Source organism: Bufo gargarizans, chromosome 2 (genome assembly GCF_014858855.1).
Source record: "Bufo gargarizans isolate SCDJY-AF-19 chromosome 2, ASM1485885v1, whole genome shotgun sequence".
NCBI classification, from domain to species: Eukaryota; Metazoa; Chordata; class Amphibia; order Anura; family Bufonidae; genus Bufo; species Bufo gargarizans.
This window is the reverse complement of record NC_058081.1, coordinates 219,151,002-219,169,979: the sequence shown is the minus strand read 5'-3', so window position 1 is coordinate 219,169,979 and position 18,978 is coordinate 219,151,002. Positions and strand designations below refer to the sequence as shown.

General features: G+C 41.8%; 1 protein-coding gene across 4 annotated transcripts in view; it reads right to left on the bottom strand.

Moving 5' to 3' along the window:
• The window catches only part of TASOR2 (transcription activation suppressor family member 2), an 87,677-nt gene that overhangs the window by 17,431 nt on the left and 51,268 nt on the right, over positions 1-18,978 (bottom strand). For 3 of the 4 annotated variants that reach the window (XM_044280005.1, XM_044280007.1, XM_044280006.1), the window contains 10 exons: positions 18,657-18,729; positions 18,501-18,575; positions 16,218-16,964; positions 15,290-15,493; positions 13,415-14,342; positions 10,531-10,900; positions 7,263-7,529; positions 3,972-4,673; positions 2,122-2,523; positions 186-500 (listed from right to left, as the gene is read on the bottom strand). In XM_044280005.1, the coding sequence (XP_044135940.1) occupies positions 186-500; positions 2,122-2,523; positions 3,972-4,673; positions 7,263-7,529; positions 10,531-10,900; positions 13,415-14,342; positions 15,290-15,493; positions 16,218-16,964; positions 18,501-18,575; positions 18,657-18,729 (4,083 nt within the window). The remainder of the gene's footprint in view (positions 1-185; positions 501-2,121; positions 2,524-3,971; positions 4,674-7,262; positions 7,530-10,530; positions 10,901-13,414; positions 14,343-15,289; positions 15,494-16,217; positions 16,965-18,500; positions 18,576-18,656; positions 18,730-18,978) is intronic. The other variant, XM_044280008.1, reaches the window with a different exon arrangement.

Here is an 18,978-nt window from a genome sequence, read left to right as displayed (position 1 = left end):
CCTCCAAATATAGAGGCACAAAGTCTGCCATGGCTCTTCCCTAGGCTTATAGATGGGATAAGCACACTCTATTAAGTCATATGTCCTACAGTGTACTTTGGACTGAGGCTCTAGTTACCGTAATAAAAAATAAAAAAATATGAAGTTTACAAAAAGGAGAATTAAGATCTTCATATAGTGCTTACCATGCTTGCTTCTGAGATAGGACTAGGCTCATGCACATCTGTTTCCTCTCCATTTTCCTTTTCAGGAACAGAATGGTCCTTATAGACCACAGGCATGGAGTGTTCCACTGTGGTACTGATTTTGTCCTCCCCAATACTATGCCCTTCTTTTTCCTCCGTTTTCTCAGATACTTCTTTCAAGGATTTCTCTTTACGCTCCAGTTCACCAGACTCTATATGATCCATAGTACAGCTTTTAGCACTACAGTCCACGTCGGACACCTCATCAGAGAAGTTACTTAATTTGATTCTGCTCATGGTGTCAGCAGCGGTGATCTGTATTTATCAAAGCATGAATGTAAGTGAAAAACAAGATACCAGAATAAACCACACAAATTAGGAGTCTTTAGCTTAAGATCCACATTACAATAAAATAGTTGGTATTGAAGATCATTTCAACAAATGTAAAATAAACAGTCACAAGGGGTTAGAAAATAAAAAAATAAACCATACTGACCCTCACCGATAACCGATAATGCATTATAGCGTATATGTGACAGTCTAATAAACATACAATCATCATTTCCCAGGCACCCGGCCACAATGGCAGATCGTGGTAGAGGGGGCACTGTTACCCTCTCCCTAGATGCCATCCATTACAGCAGGAGCTTGGCCTCAGTCACTGCCGGGCTCCCTCGGTGATCAGCGCAGCCTGTGAGTTCTGTTGCGTTCCTGCCAGCCGCGCCAAGTGGCAGGCAGTAGGGACTGAAGAGACCAGATACCATAGGCTGCACTGATACAGCACCCTGGCAAAAAGAAAGTCTCATGCGCAGGCCAAGTACATAGTAAATGACACTGACTCTAGGGCCAAGTGATAATATCACTATGATTGATTAGGGAGATGAGTAAACCTTTGTCAGCACTATGTAGAATTCTGCAAGATGAGAATACCCCTTAACACAATGTATGATTGGGGAGATGAGTGTACCCCATGCAACTAAGTATAATTGGGACAGATGAGTATACCCTGTACAACTATGTATTACTGGGTGATGTAAGCATACCCCTTACCATTATTTATATGTGGGTGAGATAAGTATAGCCCATACAACTATGCATAATTAGGGGAGCAGAGTATTCCCCTTACATCTATGTATAATTGGGAGAGACGAGACAATCCCACACAACTGTGTAAAATTCAGACAAATAAGTATATCCCATACAACTATGTATAATTGGATGTGAGTATACCCCTTACCCCTTGAATGGAGCTTAGCCCCGCCCAGGCCATTGATACTAGTTGTGACGTCACTTAGACTGCGGTAAACAGCGAGAAGGCCGCGGCACTACTGCCAACGCCGCTGCCTTCTCAAACAGATGATCGGCAGGGGTCCCGGGTGTCGGACTGCCACCGATCAGATGCTGATGATCTATCCAGAGGATGGATCATCAGTTTAAAAAAAACTGCAGAACCCCTTTAAGTCTCGGAAAACCCTTTGAAGTCAGATTTTGTTCCAAAACCGCTAGAGTGTATGGCATCCAGACCAGATATGAATTCATCTATTGTAGCGCCAACATATCCTCCGGTATTGAATAGGGAATATGCTTACACTGAAAATCATCTCTCTTGGTACTTCTTTGGCTGAAGAAACGCTGGTGGCATGAAACCAGCCTGTCTACTAACTGGTGTGTGAACCACAAAATACTGGATCACTCACAAAGCCTTGTTACCATGCAATGACCTGGATACTTAATAAAAGGTCCCAACATTTTTTTTTTTAGAGGAGACTGAGGGACTCCGCAATGAATCAATACTCCAGTTTACAGCTCTCCTTACTGAATTACCACGTCAACTGTCAAAGCGGGTAGGTTCTACACTGGAGGGCCTTGTTATCACATTAAGATTCTACTTCAAAATAATGAAAATGTTACCCAACTTATATACTGTGGTACCTACCTTGTTCAACACATTTTCATCAAGCTCATGTGTATTCTTTGGCTCCACCACATTTTCAAATTCATCAAAGATGTTTTCTATAGCTTTTTCCTCTCTATCTTGTAATCCAATGCTGTCCAAAGCAGAATTTGATTTACCCCCCTCTGTACAATTACTATTACAGTCCACATTCATGTCTGAGTCTATATTCTTTGAATGATTAGGACTGTGACCAAACTCCAGTCCTTCCATTTTCTGTGATCCCTGATTGCTTGCATCGGTGTCTGTGTATTCACCAACCTGTCTGACATCATCACTCTGTACTGACTTGGAGTGGACATTTCTATCTGGAGTTTCAAAAAGTCGAAGGTTGTCCGGGCCTACATGGTTAATCCCTGAGGAATCTTTATCACACTCCAATGCCTACAAGACACAAATGATGATAAAATTAGTGATTTACAGTTTTCAAGTGCCTTAAGAAAGCACCAAGAGGGAGGAGGTCTGCAGGGAAATTTTGTCCGCGCATGCACGTGTTCTTAATGGGGAGGGCTGAAGCCAGATACCTTTGGTCTTTATCCCCCCCCAAGAACAAAAGGATCCAACTGCCTAATTCTTCTATCAGTCCCTAACATCTGCTGTCCCGGGACAGTTAAGACACCCTCCTACACATTAGATGTTTGGCCAGTAACACCAAAAAACACCAGCAGATTTGGACAGCTTTAGAGGCAGGTTGGTAGATCAGAAGAGACCAACAATGAGGTGGTTCTTGAGCTATAAACCCAACCTAATTCACAGAATGAAGAGTTGTAAAAAGTCAGTAAAAACTGAAAGCTCCTTGCTGCCAAGCCTGCCATAGCATTTTCAAACATGCTACTTGTCTCATTTATACAGGTGGATATACAAGACAAAAAGAAAAAATGTCACATATCAAAATGAAGCCTTCGTGAATTTGAAAAGGCCTAGGATCAATTTATTCTGCTTGCTGTCTTAAGGACAAATATATATTATACACATTACTAAACTATAAATATTACAACTATATCACTGTAGTATACTAGTAAAAATATTAAATCAACATTATTTGCCTTTTATTTAAAGAGGACCTTTCACCGCTCCTGACATGCCTGGTTTAATAGCTTCATGTATTCCCCATGTATTAACGATTCTGGAGCATCTATTCTTATGGCTCTATGTTGTGCCATTCCTTTATTATTTTTACTAGAAGTAATGAATGACTTGCTAGCAGTCTGCAGTAAGGGTACAGAGGGGAGGTAACCAGTTGGGTGTGTCCCTGCACAGACTCACTCTATCCAATCAGTGCTGCCATTGTCAGACTGTGCAGGTACACACCCCTAACTAGTTACCACCCCTCTGTACCCTTACTGCAGACTGCTAGCAATTCATTCATAACTTCTAGTAGAAATAATAAAGAAATGGCACAACATAGAGACATAATAGATGTTCTGGAATTATTACATGGGGAATGCATGAAGCTATTTAAACAGGCATGTCAGGAGTGGTGACAGGTCCTCTTTAAAGCACAAACTTCTTACATTTACTCCTCCTAAAGTCAAGCTGCACAAGGTCCAGGAGGACCAAAACGTTGGCCCTCATAACTGATGTCTATTGGTGGCATTTCAAAACAATAAAAAGATTCTTCTTTCACTCATTTCAAGATTTCGAGTGCTGTGAATTATTTTATAATATACCTCCTAAAGTCAAGCTGCAACTCTCCACATCAGAGGTCACATTGGGTGCGAGAGTATGCCAGGGCAAACCCTTTAAGATCTGGGGATCCTAATTTGGAGGTAATGAATACTGCAATATGTATGAAAAACAAAGTGAATAGTATTTACAGCTCTTTTAGTTACCTCTCTGTTCATCCAAGGATCCACTAAGTCATAGCTTATACCCGTACAGAACTTTGCTTTCACATCATTATGATCTGATGGACTTTCAACCACCATAACATCGCAGCTATTTGGAATGGTCACCCGACTGTCATTTCTTTCTGTATTCCGAAGTACGGCATCAGGAGGTTTACTGGGTTCATCAGCAGTAGCGGAGTGGTCATTTATTTCCTGTGAAGGCAGAACAGCGTCTGGCAGTGGACCCTGGCTTTCAGCGGTCTCTGCTGCAGCTTTGTGACTGTCAACACTTGCAGGCACCCTGGCACCCAAAAGACTCACACTTTGAACAGAAAGCTCATCCTTTTCAGGAGACCGCTCCACAGTTGCAGGATTCTCATCTGTAATGTCCTCCCTCGTGTCATCTGCAGATGGAATCTCAAGACTTGGAATAGATTTAGAAAAATATTTCCCTTTATGGCCAGCCAGTTCTGACTTGGAAGTAGTTTCATGGCTTTCCCCTGTAGTTGGTGGCTCATGTAGAGATACAATGTCGCTGTGTGTTTGGCTTGTCCGTCTAGAGAAGCTAACTTTGATATTTCCTGAATTTTCCTCGGCATCGCTGCTTACTATTTTACAGTGAGCTTGTTTGCCTGCTGACTTCTGGGCTTCATTCATGCGGGAGAAATGTCTGGAATATTTATGCTCAATGTCTTTAGGCTTTGCCTGAAATCAACAATACGTACGAACATAATGGATTACAATAAAGGCAGCAGCAAAATGACCATACCTTTAACGTTCTACACCAGATCCAAAAGCTCTAGAATTTCAGAGGAACATAAATCGTAGGGCTTGCTAGCTTATTTAGCCTGGTGCAGTTCTAATGGTTGCGCACTACCACTCACTGACTATGGTGAGTCACTGCTGCAGCCATGGATTGGCTGAGTGGGTGTTTCCTACCATCTCTTCCATGTTGAGAAAGGACCAGGATGGAGACACCAGTAGTAAACTGTAAGGCCCCTTGCAGGCGAGTCCGCATCGCAGCACCCATAGTCAGTGACTGGTAGGGAATATTTCCTGGCATTTGTGGAACTGCCTGTGTGTTGGGACAATACCGGAAAGTAAAGACCAGTGGGGATCCAGTTAGTGTTGGAAACGGAGCAGCAGTGGTGGAGTATTGATTTTTTTTTTTTTCCAAAAGTCTCAGGCCACTTTGCTAAAAACGTTGCCCCACTGGACAACCCATTAAAGGAAATGTGTCACCAAAAATGTTATCCAGATAGCAACTAATCTTTTTATTTTCTGATTGCAGATTTATTCTGAAATTGATTATGGGGGGGGGGGGGCATCTTGTCTGAGCTGTTCTTAACAGCATTTAGAAATCATGTAGAGAATTGCTTTATGGCAGCCCCATGGGCCATAGACACAATGGTCAGCAGGGGACCTCGTTGACTTCTATGGGAGAGTCTTCTAGCCAGGCTCTGTGACCTGTGCAGAGGTGATTGTTCAAGGAAGGAATAGACAAGCTTTAAAAATTGCCTATTGTGAATGGTGGATCCTGTCTTATCTATACACAGAGGTGGTATCATTATAGGCAGGGTTAGGGGAATATTACACCAACAGATTATCTGACCAATTTCTGTCCAATCAGACCAATATTTAGTGTTTATAACAAAAGATCTGTGTGTGTAATTGGCCATCTGACCATTGATTGGTCAGAAAATCAGTCAAATCTGTCTAGAATTAAAACGTAATTTAAACAATAGGTCATTTTCTGGTGACACATTCCCTTTAATAAATGAAGTGAAGGACCATCTGAATTTTATGATAGAAACCACATATGAAGATTTGGCAATGAATAGGGGGAAGCGTTGGGCTCAGTTTTCACGCCCATGTTTGTGTAGGCCATTATAAGGATGCACTATATGAATAAGTGACCCATGGAAAGGAAAGTTATCAGTAAAAAAGGAAATAAACATGCAGATCTGCTATGCAAACCCACGCACAGCAGCACCCTTCAGGCACCAAGATATAAGCAAACATTTCAGATTTTCATTATTTTAAATGCATTTCATTATTTTAAACTGCACACGTGGGGTAGGGACTGCCTCTATCTTGTTCACACACCCCTCTGATCTGTCCAAGCATGTTTTTAATTAATCCAGAATTAAGGGAGGGTTCACATCACGTTTTACATTTGACGTTCACGTTCTTGTATCCTCCAGTTTTTTTTTTTACAATGGAACTCTAAGGTGAACAGATGTCTCTGTATGACATCAGTTCAATGTATACGTTTTTTATATACATTAAAAGGTTGGGAAAGACCATGATGTGAACCCACCCTTAGGCTACTTTAACACTTGTGGCAGAGTGAACTGCCTGCCGGATCCGGCAAATCGTATGCCAACTGATGGCATTAGTAAGACTGATCAGGATCCTGATCAGTCTTAAAAATGCCTGATCAGTCAGAAAAATGCATTGAAATGCTGGATCCATCTTTCTGGTGTCATCCGGCAAAACGGATCCGGCATAAAAAAAAATCGGTCTGTGCATATCCGGCATTCCGGTATTTTGAATGCCGGATCCGGCACTAATACATTCCTATGGGAAAAAAATGCCGTAATCAGGCAAGTCTTCAGTTTATTTCGCCGGAGATAAGACCTGCGGCTGCGGTTATATCTTTTGCCTGATCAGTCAAAATGACTGAACTGAAGACATCCCGATGCATCCTAAACGGATTACTCTCCATTCAGAATGCATGGGGATATACCTGATCAGTTCTTTTCCGGCATTGAGCCCCTATGACGGAACTCAGTGCCGGAAAAGAAAAACGCTAGCGTGAAAGTACCCTTAGCTGGTTCCTACCTCTCCCAAGTTTATTTTGTAGGTCTAGGATCAAACGAGAGGTATATCTTCTGCTGTGTAGATTGTGTAGTGTAGAAATCACCTTGTCGTAGCAGAAGGGCGCACACAATTTGAACAAAACGTGCGCTACGAATCTCAAATGTCTAAGCGTAGTAAATATAGCAGTAACGTAATTTGAAATCATAAAAATATCACATCACTGAGTATATCTTGGTGCCCGCAGGGTCCAGTGCGTTGTGTTTGCTTTAGTGATCATGATCAATATACGGCCCACAGAGACACAAGGGCACAAATACAGCCCACCTCCCTGGTGTCCCCACACTTTCATTGTACTGAGCAGCACATAGCTCATTCCCCCTTTAATCGTAGAGGTCATGGTAAATGAATATACAAGGAACATCTATAAGGCCTGTAATGTCCTGACGTATGAGACACACATGGATCATTTACCTTTTCAGAAGAAAAACCACCAATGTGCATGCAATTCTCTGATTTATCTGCTAGTTCAGTGTTAAACAGGTTGGTGTCACGGATGTAACACACAGTTGGAACATTGGTACCAAAGATTGTTTTCATTACATTGGCAGGTGCTGGGGCACCTTTGCTCGTCGGTGCCATTATGCCCATCATACTTGTTTGAAGGCTATCACTGCAATCTGCACTCTCACTGTCCTTACACATTTGGAAGATTTCACTTGATAATTTTATATTATAATCCTGTAATGACACATTATGCAGAATTTTGTGTGCAGTTGTCAGAGGTTTTACTTAATCTTATTTAAGAGGATTATTGTATTACTTAAAGGGGTTGTCTCACATCATGTAGAGAAAGTTAATACAAGGCACTTACTAATGTATTGTGATTATCCATATTGCCTCCTTTGCTGGCTGGATTCATTTTTCCATCACATTATACACTGCTCGTATCCAGGGCTTATGACCACCCTGAAAATCCAGCAGTGGTGGCCATACTTGCACACTATAGGAAAAAGTGCCAGCCTATGCACACTCCCGATCACCAGAGAAGCTGGTGCTTTTTCCTAAAGCGTGAAAGCGCGGCCACCACTGCTGGATTGCAGGGTGGTCCTAACTCCTGAAAACCAGCAAAGGAGGCAATATTGCCACAATACATTAGTAAGTGCCTTATATTAACTTTCTCTACATGATAAATGCCATTTACTGAAGTGAGAGAACCCCTTTAACACAGTTGATTGAGCTATTATTGAACAGTACAAAAAAATATTTATCTGTTAAGTCAAAATGTAATTTAATCAGCTATAGGTTGTGCATGTCTCTTCTACCAGCTCTCTGTTCTCTCACTTTAATGTTGTCAAACCCTCTCCTACAAGGATTTCCCAAGCAATAGCTCATGGAGAAGGCATACCAACAGTAGTGCGCTTCTAGGAACTTCTGGAAAAGTAGAGGTTGACCCCCAGTAAATAGAGCTAACCCATGGTTGGTGGTGTCTTCTAGGGTTATAAAGCATTATAATCTAGTTGCAATCATTAAAGTTGTCTATGACGAATTTGGAACTTTTTTTTGTTAACCAGATGAACACATGACAACACACTGGGAATGAGGAGATCCCAACCGCGTAGATGTTCTACTAACAAAATGCTCTAGAGCAGGGGTGGCCAACCCGTGGCTCTTGAGCAGCATGCGGCTCTTTGCTTCTTCAAGTGTGGCTCTAGCTGTGATACAAGGGAAGCAGTCAGGCCGGCTCACTCTCCACCCCATGCTCAGATCTCTTTTCCTGATCGGGCACTGTTGCTACTTTGCAGCTCCAGCTCCCTCTCCACTACGTCCTGATGCACACGGTGTTAGAACGTAGTACGTGGAGACTCGCACTATGACCTGACATTGTGCTCATCAGGTCACAGAGACCCAGTGCCTGATCAGGAGAGGGAAGAGATTTATTTATTTATTATAGAACTGAGCATGGGGCTCTGATCCAAGCATGGGAGGTTGTGATCTGAGCATGGGGGGTTGCTGATCTGGGCAATGGGGGTCTGATCTGAGTATGGGAGGGAAGATCTGAGCATGGGGGTTCATATTTGAGCATGGGGGGCAGATCTGAGCATGGGGGGGTCTTGTTTGAGCATGGGTTGGTCAGGTCTGAACATGGGGGGGTCAGGTCTGAGCATGGGGGGTCAGATCTGAACATGAGGGTTCAGATTTGAGCTGGGGGGGGGGGGGGGAGTGAGCATGGGGGGGAGGGGGAGATCTGAGCACTGAGGGTCTGATTTGTGTTGTCTGATCCAAGCATTGGGGGTCTTATTTGGAGGTCTGATGAGGTTTGGGGATCTTATTTTAGGTCAGATAAGGATTGGGGAACGGATTTAGGAGTCTGATCTAAGGTCTGATGAAAAATATTTTTTTTCTCTGCTAATGAAAAATGGATAAAAATATTTTTATCAGCCCTCAGATCTTATTTTTCTTTGTTAAAACCTAGGTGCATCTTGTAGGGCGAAAAATACAGTGACTCTTGTGTAAATGTATAGCTTGTTGCTCCTGGTAGTCATACGTTGCTTTTTTTCTGGCTCTTTGTGTCTGTAAGGTTGGCCACCCCTGCTCTAGAGGGCTCCTTTCACGACTTCATTTCAGCACACCAATCTATGAAACAATTGCCCTCTACTGGACTATTATGATCACAGACAGATTTGGTTCTACATGGCATTCACATTATTATGTATTTTCTTTAACTTAAATTCAAGGAGATGACATTAATTAATTATCAACCCCTTCATATACAGACATAATACTGATATAAAGAAGTTTACCCATTTTTTAAAGTGATGGACACAAGTTGATCTAGACATCAACTTTATGATTAATGGGGGCCCAACCTTGCATACCAGTCATTACATAACTATTCACATTTCAGGGACTAAACATATCATCTTTCCCTCAAGCCTTGTGACGGATGAAAGCCTCTGACATGATTGCACCAATATGGTTCCATAACTGCCTTGCCCGCCAAGCCAAAGGAACATGAAAGTTGTGAGTACATAAAGAATAAGGCCTCCATTCAGATGTCCGCACTTTGGGTCCGGATCCATTCCGCAATTATGCAGAACAGCACGGTGGCTCAGTGGTTAGCACTGGTGCCTTGCAGCACTGGGGTCCTAGGTTTGAATCTGACCAAGGACAACATCTGCATGGAGTTTGTAAGTTCTCCCCATGTTTGTGTGGGTTTCTCCGGTTTCCTACCACACTCCAAAGACCTACTAATAGGGACCTTAGATTCTGAGGCCCACTGAGGACAGAGTGATGCTAATGTCTGTAAAGCGCTGCGGAATATAGTAGCAGCTGCGGACAAGAACAGGCATTTCTATTTGGGTGCTGGCCCGGTGTTTTGTGGATCCGCAAAACACTGCGGACGTGTGAATGGACCCTTAGTCACACACATGTTTGTCACAAGTCTCAGACAATGACACAGCAAAAGCTGCATGTGTGACATGTAGATTTTGCTGTAGATTTCCTGCTAATTTCACCGCTAAACAGTGAAGAGATGAAATTCACAGAATTTGCACAATTCGAGAAGAATTAGAAAATCCACAGCATTCTCATTTTCCCATGCAAAAAAATTCCAATACATGTTAATGTACATTTGCTGCGGATTTAGTGTCCAATCTGCACCACAAATCCACCACGTCTGAACTTCTAACATTTGATTTGCTCTACGTCACCTGTACATAAGGCGATGCACTGGACTCACCTTTGTCGGAATGCTAGTAGGGGGAACAGTTACATCTTGGAGACTCTTACTGTGACTTTTCCCCAGTCTACAAGACAAGACTGAGTCAAATGGATTTACTTGGCCAGACAATTCAGATCTTTTTCCCATGGGCAGAATTACATTGCTATTCTCTGCAGAAGGGACATCGTCCAGCTCCATGATTTCATAAAATTCAAAGGGGTCCAGGACGGTGTTTATAGACACATATTTGGCAGGATTGCTGTGCTCCACCACTTTCCGTGAGCTGAAATTTATCGGCTTGTTCGATTTGCTGTAGAACAGAGCTATCCACATGTGCAGAATGATTTTTACATCTTCTACTTTCTCTTTCAAATTGGGGTTCCATGGGCTGAAAACAAAGAAGCATCTATTATAATATGGAGTCTGTGCATTATGTTTGAACTAAAAGTATTCACCCTTTGGCCCGCCATGTTTTTTGCCTTTGTTTACCACTGAAGTTCATGCCCACCTCACAGGTTGTGGTACTTTAGTATTTTTTATTTTTATTTTTTTATAACTGCGACGAATCGTCGGGTTCTTTATTCAGCATGAAAACTGACATATGGCACCAGGGTGCAGTTTCCTTAAAGGGGTTTTCAGAGACATTGTAGCTGATGAGCTATCCTCTGGATAGGTCATCAGTACCTGATTGGTGGGGATCCGACACCCGTGACCCCCGGCCAATCAGCTGTCTGAGAAGGCAAGGCGCTCCTGTGAGAGTCGCGACCTTCTCACAGCTTTTCCTGGGCTAGTGACAACACATTCATTGGTCATGGGGTCTAGGAGCAGCTCAGCCCATTGACGTGAATGGGACTGAGCGCGATACCAAGCATAGCCACTATACAATGTACGGTGCTGTGCTTGGTGAGCACCGATGCCTGCATGTTGGCTGCTGATTGTGGGAACACTGGATATTGTAAAGGAATGCCTTAGAAAATAAAAAAGTAAAAACAAAAAACAAAATGATCATAGAAATACCTTCCTTAATATTATGTTTCATAAAAGAAATAGATTATGAAATCTGCTCTATTTGTGTCACAGAAGATCAGTCACCCTTCCCTTCTAACTTACCCTGTGACACCTGACAGCATTAACAGCATCCTAGAAAAAAATCATAGGGTGGGGGGATTTATCATTAACGGAGCCAGAAAACGAGCATCAAAAAGTCACAGATTGTGGCATGGACACTATTTTTAGGCAAAAAATTGTGACTGTGCTTTAACGCGATTCTTGCCATTTGTTAAACCTGTGTGTCAAGTGGCCATGGTGAGCTAGAAGTAGTTGTGGGCAAGATTTATCAAATGTCACCAAAAATGTCAAAAACTCACTCGGGGCAAAGGTATTATTGCGACCTCTGCTAAATGTGATGCAAATCAAAGCCAAACAGACTCCAGATTTCCCCACACAATCAATTCTCCTCCAAAGACTGTCACGCCTCTCCGCTGCTCGCCGGAGTTTGGACTCATGCACACGGCCATTGCAGCCCGCAAACGCGGATACCGGCATGCCACTATTTTTTTTTTACTTCTGTAAAAATCTCCTATCCTTGCCAACAAACCAGACAAGAATAGGACATGTTCTATTGTTTTGGAGCCACAGACATGTGGACATATGGAAAAGGACTGCACACGTTGTAGTCCCCGTTTTTTTTTTTTTTGCGGGCCCATATAAATGGGTGGTGATGTATTTAGCCTGCAACTAAAACGGAACAGAGGCGGACAAAATATACGTTCGTGTGCATGTTGAGCCCTTAAATGGAATGGATTAGCAGGAAATTAAGCCTGTTCATGAAACAATCTGCGTGGGCACATTTATCTTCTGCTTGCTTATTCCTATATCATACGTTTCTGATTTAAGATGTAGCTTTGCCACGGTTTTAACACTGCCATTTTACTGAAACATGTAAATACCTCCTAAAATCCTCACAGAGGCAAGCATGCTGGTACCTGCCACAGAAAAAAGAAATGAAATATCCCCCAATGTGCATCTTTGCATTGGCTTTCTATTAACACATCTTTCCTGCCTTCGCAACCATCTCATCATTACCTAAAGGATGATAATCAATAACTTGGAAAAGGACAGTCTCATGCACAGCATCTTTTTTACATTAATTAAAAAGAAAGCTCCTGTACAAAATGAAATTAAAAAGCTAAAAATGACAAACACCATTTCTAACTGCAGGGATTTTGTAAGTTTTTTCAGTGGCATTTTACAAGGCAAACAAAACTCAATTTGATGTTGGTCTTACAGTTTCCTTGACATATAGTCATTATAGGAACCCAACATTTCCAATTATATTATATTGACAATTTGTAATGAATGGACAGGGTGTGTTGGTGTGAATGTGTTTACGGTTTCAGATGGAAATATACCCTAGTTATAAATTACCATATTTTTCACTTCATAAGACGCACTTTTTTTCAACCCAAAAAGTGAAGAAAAATTGCAGTGTGTCTTATAAAGTGAATACAAATTACTACTTCCATTATGGAAGCGCTCATTAGTATGCAGGAGATGCTGAGAGATGATTATAGCACTGGCTGTTCTTCTTCCGGGCCCCAAGCTGCACTGCGTCTTGACTCTGTATAGGCCCGCACTATGACCTCATGCTGTGTGATATCAGGTCACACTGCAGCTTGGGGCCCCAAAAGAGCAGGGAGTGGCGAGTACGAGAAGATCATGCCATCCAGAAAAGCATAGGCAAGTTCATTTATTTTATGTCTGTTCTGAGGTCTGTTGAGGATTGGGGGTCTGAATGAGGGTTCTCATATGATAAAAAAATATTTTTTTTTCTGATTTTCCTACTCTAAAACCTACTTGCGTTTTCTAAAGTGAAAAAATATGGTGCACATGCCCTACTTACCCATGTAGTGCCCGATTTATTGTTTTCTCTAAGGGATCCCGGGTAAATTTGCTGTCTACATCAAAGTCGTATTTTGGTTCCCAGTGAAAAGTAATTACAACATTGTCCTGGAACTTTGACACTGCCCTCTGTTTCTGACCGGCGTCTGGGCACACACTTTCGTTGGTCAATATTAAATTCTCTCCTGGCAGACCATTTGCTGATGGCTCAGGAGGCACAATGTCAGCCGATGTAGTGGAATCAGGGACACCTTGAATGGGTTGTTCATTTGCTTGTTTTGCAGGTTTGCCTGGAATATCTTCCATTGGAAGCTGAGAATAAGAATGCTCCAGGCAGATTTTACTTAAGGCATTGTACCGTGCTTTAGCCTTGGCAGCAGCAATGTGAGCTTTTGGTGACATTTGTTTTTCAACATTGTCAAAACGTTTTTGTGATGCAATGTTCCGAGGAGAGACACTCAACCCATTCTTAGGTTTATCAATTTCACTTTCCAATATACGTTCAACCTCAGTGATTGTTATAGTAGACTGAGCTGGGAGACTACATCCCTTTGGTGGAGGCTCTACCGTACTTACGCTGTCACCTGTACTTGCTGCTTCCTCAATTAATGGCTCATTTGCTGATGCCACATTTCCACTTTTTATGTAAGGGATGCCTGTGGAACCAAAGGAGTTTAGAGCCAAGTCAGCCAGTAGATTAAGGGCATGTGATTCATACATGCCTATTCTCTTCTCAATCATACTGTCCTCAGAGATCTGAGCACTGCTTTCACTGGATTTGCTGAACGTGTTGATCTGTTCAACTGTAACATTCTTCATTTTCTCTTGATTCCTTTTAACGGATCTTCCTGCCTTTCCATCTTCTATCTGATTTGCCCTTCTCAAGCTTTCAGATTTCTTAGTAGCCCCCACCGACATGTTTTTATTGCCTGCTCAAAAAAAAAAAAAAAAAAAGAATACATACGTGAAGCACGGTTTACAATGTTACTGCCACTCCTAAACAGATTATCTATTAAGGCCAAGCTGATCCGGCACAAATGCCAGCTGACGGGCAGACCAAAAAACGTTGCCTGCAACAGTTTTTAGTCTGGCCAAAACTGCCAGAAAGCAGCAGGATCACGTTCGGACCCCATTACAGTCAATGGGGAGGTGAACAAGAGCGTCCATCAGGTTGTTCCCTACAGCCTGCCGGATCTGCTTGACAAAGATGTGAACTAGGCCTAAGGCTCAATTGTCCTGGGGGTAATGATGCATTTACATGCTGTAAAAACAAATCGGTGAAGAATTATGACATTTACTTACATAGTATGGTGCCACCTGGTGTTCAGAGCGTATGTTAATATGCATGTCTATCTACTGAGCTGAGTGTTCCAGGTCACACATGCTCAGTCACTACAGCCAGGTCTCCGCATGGTGATCTTCTGTACACCGCAGAGCAGCTAACAGAAATCGTAACCAACAGCATTCTTTTCACTAGAGCAACATGCACATTAACATATACTCTGAATACCAGGTGGCACCTTACTAGTAGGCAAAGTAAATGGCATAGCTTTTCACTTTATCATCGTAACAGAATGTAAATGGAAATATATATATATATATATATATATATATATATATATATATATATAATATATATATATATATATATATATATATCTATATATGTACACACACACACTTTTTTTTTTTTTTATCTATGAAATGAATGATATGTAATGGTGGGACAACCCTTTTAGCTCTCCACCCTAACAGGCGCTGTGGATAGTGTCCCTAAATGGCGTGGATACTGTCCCTAAGTTTTAGCATCCAACACTATAAATGAAAGTACCAGAAATGTGAGGAAAATCTTGAACCCACTTTAGTAGTACTTTACCTGGATCAGACACTTTACGTTTTGAAGGCCTATCAGGAACAAGAAATGGCTCTTCAGGGGCTAAGATTTTTCTTGGGGTTCTCTTTATGGTTTTAGCCTTTTGAGTTAGATTCTTGTTCTCTTCATTTGTTTTGCTTGTAGCCATCTTATCAGTTGTCTGGATTTTCTCATCTTGTATAAAGGCAGCTGTCAAAACTTCAGCTCCTAGAAATAAAACTAAACATGTTCATTATATTTTACAGGTTAAGCAGTCAGGTTGATTAAGTGACGGATGTTGCTTCCCTTTCACAGAAGATTCTCTGGCTTGGCCAAAATCCCTAGTTCCAGCTACGTCACTTTAATAGGTCAGACACTGACTTAGGGTTAGCTAACTATAGGTGGAATTAGAGAGATAGGTCTCATGTTCTGGAGAATTCATTTGAATACCTTTTCCCCAGGGAGCATTGCCTGTAAAAGTGGCCATACAAATAGATAGAACTAGGCTGATGGTTGAACAACCATTGAACGAATGGTCGTCTGGTGAGCAATCGTTACACAGAGGTGGCTATACACATTCGAGTCTATCAAGGCCATTACAAGGCCATGACATTCAAAATGACACCATGAGAAGGACAAGAAATCTTTCTGGGAATATTCTTTCAAACAAAGATCTTTTGTTCAATTATTGGTCAAAAATTTCAAAAACGGTGGACTTCTCTTCAGATGATGGTGATATGTTATCTGTTAGCTAAAACGACTGTTGGTTGTTAAATTTTGCCCAACAATCATTTTAATTGAATCACCCATTTTGACAACTTTTTTGGGCACCTAAAGACTCTATATGCCAGCTGTCATGTCCACAAGGAGAAACAGTACACTGCCAAAAGCTATAACAAACTTATATAACCCCGGTTACAAAACTGCATTACACACCAACCAGTTTACCAACCTCTTTTTCTCCTTTGCGGATACGGAGCACTAGCAAGTTTTACCATGACTTCACTTGAAGAACCAATCTGCTTCTTGTCCTCAGAGAGAAGCCGTTTTCTTTTGTTTGAAGTTTGATTTTCACTAGTCTCTGCTTTGCTCAGGGCCGCCCGATGGACAGATTTTGGTTTGCTTTTCTTCTCCTTTCTCTTTGTACTTTTCCTTTTGGGGCCTCTTTTTGAAATTTGCTCTCTGTCCTCATGAACAGCACGTTTTCTGCGCGGGTTGCTACTGGTAGCTTTTGAGTCTGCTGACATAGACAGCTTAGACATTGAAGACGGATTGTCCTGCTTTATTATGTTGCCTACAGTTTTACCACTCTGGTCACTGTTACCAGATAAGGCAGCGTTTTCAGCTACGATGTTGGACATTCTTATGACTGGGATATTGAAATTTACAGGTGATGAAACATACAACTGTAGACAAGAAAAAGCCAGTTGACTACATTTTGTAGGTGGTTCATCACCATGACTGTTAAATACAGATAGAGGTACAGTTTGCTCAGCCTTTCTCTCTGATGAACTGCCTTTCTTACTTTGGAGAACTACATGTTTCCTAAAATACTGTTCCACCAATGGACCAGGGTAAAGGGCTTTGTCCTTTTGCAACTTTCTTGACTCTATAATGGCATAATGAAGGCCAGGTAGAAGATTTGTTATTGTCGATGAAAGTTCCTTTCTGGTAAACTTGCTCTCCCATTCGTCTCCCCCTAAACAGAAAACATGTAAAACATTAGCACTCACTCTCCATTATTCATTCCAGTTCGTTCTATGTGTTCTTCTGATAGACTTTACTGAACATTGATGTATTTTTGTGTAAATAACCTGTGTTTCAGGGACTTGAAGGGAATCTGTCACCAGTTTTATGCTGCACGGTTCTAACAGCTCCAGCACATGCAGAGTCCTGATATTCATAAGCCTCTGCCTTTCTCTGCCGACTGCCAACGATTGAGAAAAAAACAGCACCGCCGTATTCCAAACTGGTCACTTTATTTGTAACAAAAAAAAAAAAAGGAAACACTCAAGCAGTAAAAAAACATCACCTCCTTGACGCGTTTCGGGCACCCAGGCCCTTTGTCAAAAGAATGAATGAACCATTGATTCAGGAGTCTCTGCTCACCGTGACACGTCGACAGCTTTTCATACACGTGGTTCCCTGATAGAGCCGGTAAGGGGGTAATATCCCTGAATTGTGTTTTGTTTGACACTGCCAATGATTGACAGTTATTTTTCCAACTGAATTAGCAGCAGGGGGACAGGGAGAGCTCATGAATATTCAGGACTCATCTGCATGTGCTGGAGCTGTTCAATTCAAGATTTTAGCAGGATGGCTGTCTCAACTAAAGAAAGCGACCCAGCATTGTGCTAATGGGATCTGTCACTAGTTTACGTTGCCCTTAAGACACCATAAAACTGGTGACAGTTTATGTCATTGATGGCAGACTGAGCATCCAAGTAGCCTATTCTCATTCCCAAAGTTTCTATATCTTCCCACACCACACACTTTTGTACTCCATCTCTCATATCCTGAATTACATTGATAGGGCTTACTTGGAAGCTAGCACATTTGTTTCATAATTCTAGTACTGCAGATTTGGATGTTCACCACATTGGCCGATGACCTTCCATTTTACATTACTACCGTAAAGTGACCGTCAAGTCACACAATGTCCAACTTACAATAGTCTTTTCTGAAAATGGCAATCCGACTTGAAGATGCAGACAATCAGTGCAGGCATTTTACTGGTAAACACTTGAACTAGCACATGACATTAGGCACAAACATGAGCCAATCAGTGGGTACTTTACTACTGAAGTCCACACGGCTGTCGAATATCCGTCAGTGCTACATGTAGTGTACTGCCATCTTTGTCTTCAGATGGGTTGCTGCATGGACACCAGACGAGGCGTACTTGCCGAGTTGAGTGCATAATATAAATTGCCAAAACTCAAACATATCCACACTATGCTCATTTATATAGAAAACCAATTAACCCAACAGTGGATGTGGGAGGAAACCCACAGAAACTCCATAATGTTGTCCTTGGACAAAATCTAACCCGAGAGCTGCAAGCCACGGGAGATAGCATGTTAACATGTAAATAATTAACTGGTAGAATTATGGAATAAAGTTGGAGGTCATCTTTAAATGTACCCATGCAATAGAAACTTTATGACTTATTACAAAAGGAATTTTCTGGACTAATAAGGACATATAGCTATGCTTACATAATTTGTAGTTTTACCTCTTTTATCCAAAAACCTCTGGTGAGGAAATAAAAACAGGGCGTTAAGTTGAGCCGAGTTTCCGTCTGAGATACCTGCAAAATATACATTTTGTTAGCACTAAAGAAAAACAGTAAAAATATAAAATCTAGAAATCTTCAGATGATAAATGCTACCTGTGTTTCTCTGAAGTGCAGTAGAGTTCACCAAAATAAGAAAGCCTTGACCGTTTAATTCTTTGATGAGTGCCTAAAAGAGAGAGATGACAATCCTAAACTGCACACGGATAGTAGATGTCTAACAGGCTCTGGAGCCACTGCAGCTCGCCTGCCCTCCTCAAGTAGCTTCTCCATTCGGGCACCATGATGTAGACTTAACGTTGCTATTGCTGGTCAGACAGCACAGTGAATGTTGTGCCGTCACAAACCCCTAAAGAAGCTGCAACCTACACGAGTATTATTGCTAAGGCTGCTGCCACACGTTCAGGATTTATAATGC